General features: G+C 32.0%; 1 protein-coding gene across 1 annotated transcript in view; it reads right to left on the bottom strand.

Annotated features, from left to right (window-relative positions):
- Nucleotides 1–1,642, bottom strand: part of LOC108743726 (tankyrase-like) — a 5,512-nt gene extending 3,870 nt beyond the window's left edge. The window contains exons 1-3 of the mRNA XM_025979613.1: nucleotides 1,172–1,642; nucleotides 531–755; nucleotides 5–243 (exon numbers count right to left, since the gene is read on the bottom strand). Coding sequence (XP_025835398.1) covers nucleotides 5–243; nucleotides 531–755; nucleotides 1,172–1,361 — 654 coding nt within the window. The 5' untranslated portion in view covers nucleotides 1,362–1,642. The remainder of the gene's footprint in view (nucleotides 1–4; nucleotides 244–530; nucleotides 756–1,171) is intronic.
- Nucleotides 1,643–2,111: the final 469 nt, after the last annotated feature.

Below are 2,111 nucleotides of genomic sequence, written 5' to 3' on the forward strand. Positions count from 1 at the left end.
TATTATATCCAGCAGCTAAATGCAAGGGTGTTGAACGCCGGCCATCGCTAGCGTGGCAGTTTACGTTAAGGGGATTTAAAAGGGACAATAACCTGTCTTCAGCCCCAGACCTTGCTGCCTCCAGGAGCTCGTCTTTCCTATATTCGCCTGTCAGAACGGGTTTCACGGCAGCATCTGCTAGATCGAGGGGTGTTTTTCCCTCCGTGTTTCGTATGTTTGGATCGGCACCGTGTTGTAAAAGTGCTACATTTACAAAAAAAAGAAAAATCATTGAATTTCAAATAATTTATATTTACAAAAATTTGTTTTTGAAAAACTGTATGCTACCACAAAAAAAATATAACATTAATGATTAGAAAGGAATAAAATAATAGCACATTACATAAGTTTTAATTGGAACTTTCTCCTATGCACTAACATATACTATCAACTATGTTAACAGTCATACAGTCACAAATAAAAAGAAATGCAATTAAATTTAATAAAACAAATTATTGCAGCCATATTTAAGGTATAATAAATGCACTTACCTATACAAACATCTATTTTGCCTTTTATTGCAGCTTCATGTAACGGTGTGTAATTCCAATTATCCCTGGTGTTTGGATTAGCACCTGCTTCAAGTAATAGTCTCACTACATCTGCGTGGCCAAATGAGCAAGCATTATGAAGTGGATGCAGCCCTCCATCGTCTCTTGCTTGAATTGAAGCTCCAGATGATAATAAAAATTCTACAACGTCTCTTCTACCATAGCCTGACAATAACAAAAATAGTAAACAACTTTTTATCACTTGAGAAACTTGATATTATTTTCAACAACAGAATCATGTTTAACAATGAATTACTTATTTGTTCGATATAATAACATAAATAAAACTTATCTAATTTTATATATAAAATCAAATAAAAGAAAACACGAAATTAATTACAAGTGCCTCATATTTATTAGGTGATAATTTTGTGTTCAAAATTTTTTATTTTATTATTCAATCACTTTTACGCAATTCCTGAGAGAATTATTTATAAAAGCCAAGACAATCAATGTTTTAAACTTTGGTAATTAGCAGTCACTTAACGCCTGAGTTGACTAATTAGCACAGCAGGATATTACATTCTGAAGGTAACTTGTCAACCATGAAAAATAAAATAAAAAGTATTTTTACAGTTTACCTGCAGCGAAATGTAAGGGTGTCGACTTTCTCCCTGCAGTGTCCCTTGCATTAACTGTTTGAGGAGTGACCAATTTTCTGACTCTGGAAATGTCCCCAGTTTTACATGCTTCGAAAAGCTCTCTCAAAGGGTCGCTGGAACTCGGCAATGTTTCCATGGAAGATGCCAAAACGGCTCGTCGATTCGCCATTTCAAAGTTTCACTTTTTGTTACTCAACATAAGGATCACAGTAAATCCGACATTTTTCACGAAAAACATAAAACTTTAAAGACAATTTTTAACATGGTAATATGACAACATTTTAGGTCATTTTCAAGTGGTTTTGATGCAACAAAAAACAAAAAATAAAGGCAGAATAACCTCTAGTAAGGCTGAGCAACAGAAACTATTTTGACAGTACTTTGACAGTTAAAGTAGGTCGATCTTTTCTAGAGTGCATCCAGTTACAGTGGTGTACTATTTTTTCCGTACTCCTTGAAACTAAATTAGTTTTAATTGTTATAGGTAAAATAATTAATCCGAATCTTATATATAGTATAATTTAGACAAAATGACTACTAGGGTAGAATCAAACAATCTAACTGTTTTACAAAGTATCTAGTAAAAACTGAATAAAGTAACAAAACACAATAAATTATAATTTATTTTATATTGTTGATAGAGCCCTCTGTTTTTGGTTTTTGATAAGTATTCCCCCTCGTTTAATTAAATAAATATAAGCAATTGTAAAAATAATTTTGATTGCATCTGAAGAGCTTTAGAAAGCTAGGCAACCCAATTAGCAATTAATTACTGCTTGAAACTGTACTTACAGTAGCATTCATTGTTTTCACACTCATTTCTGTGATAACGTAAATCTTAATGTTCTTGCATATATTTAAGAATAATACATACTATTTATTGAGAAATAGTATCCAAAAATAAAGTATATTATCTAAG

The sequence above is a fragment of the Agrilus planipennis genome, unplaced genomic scaffold (assembly GCF_000699045.2).
Source record: "Agrilus planipennis isolate EAB-ADULT unplaced genomic scaffold, Apla_2.0 scaffold1552, whole genome shotgun sequence".
Classification (NCBI taxonomy): Eukaryota; Metazoa; Arthropoda; class Insecta; order Coleoptera; family Buprestidae; genus Agrilus; species Agrilus planipennis.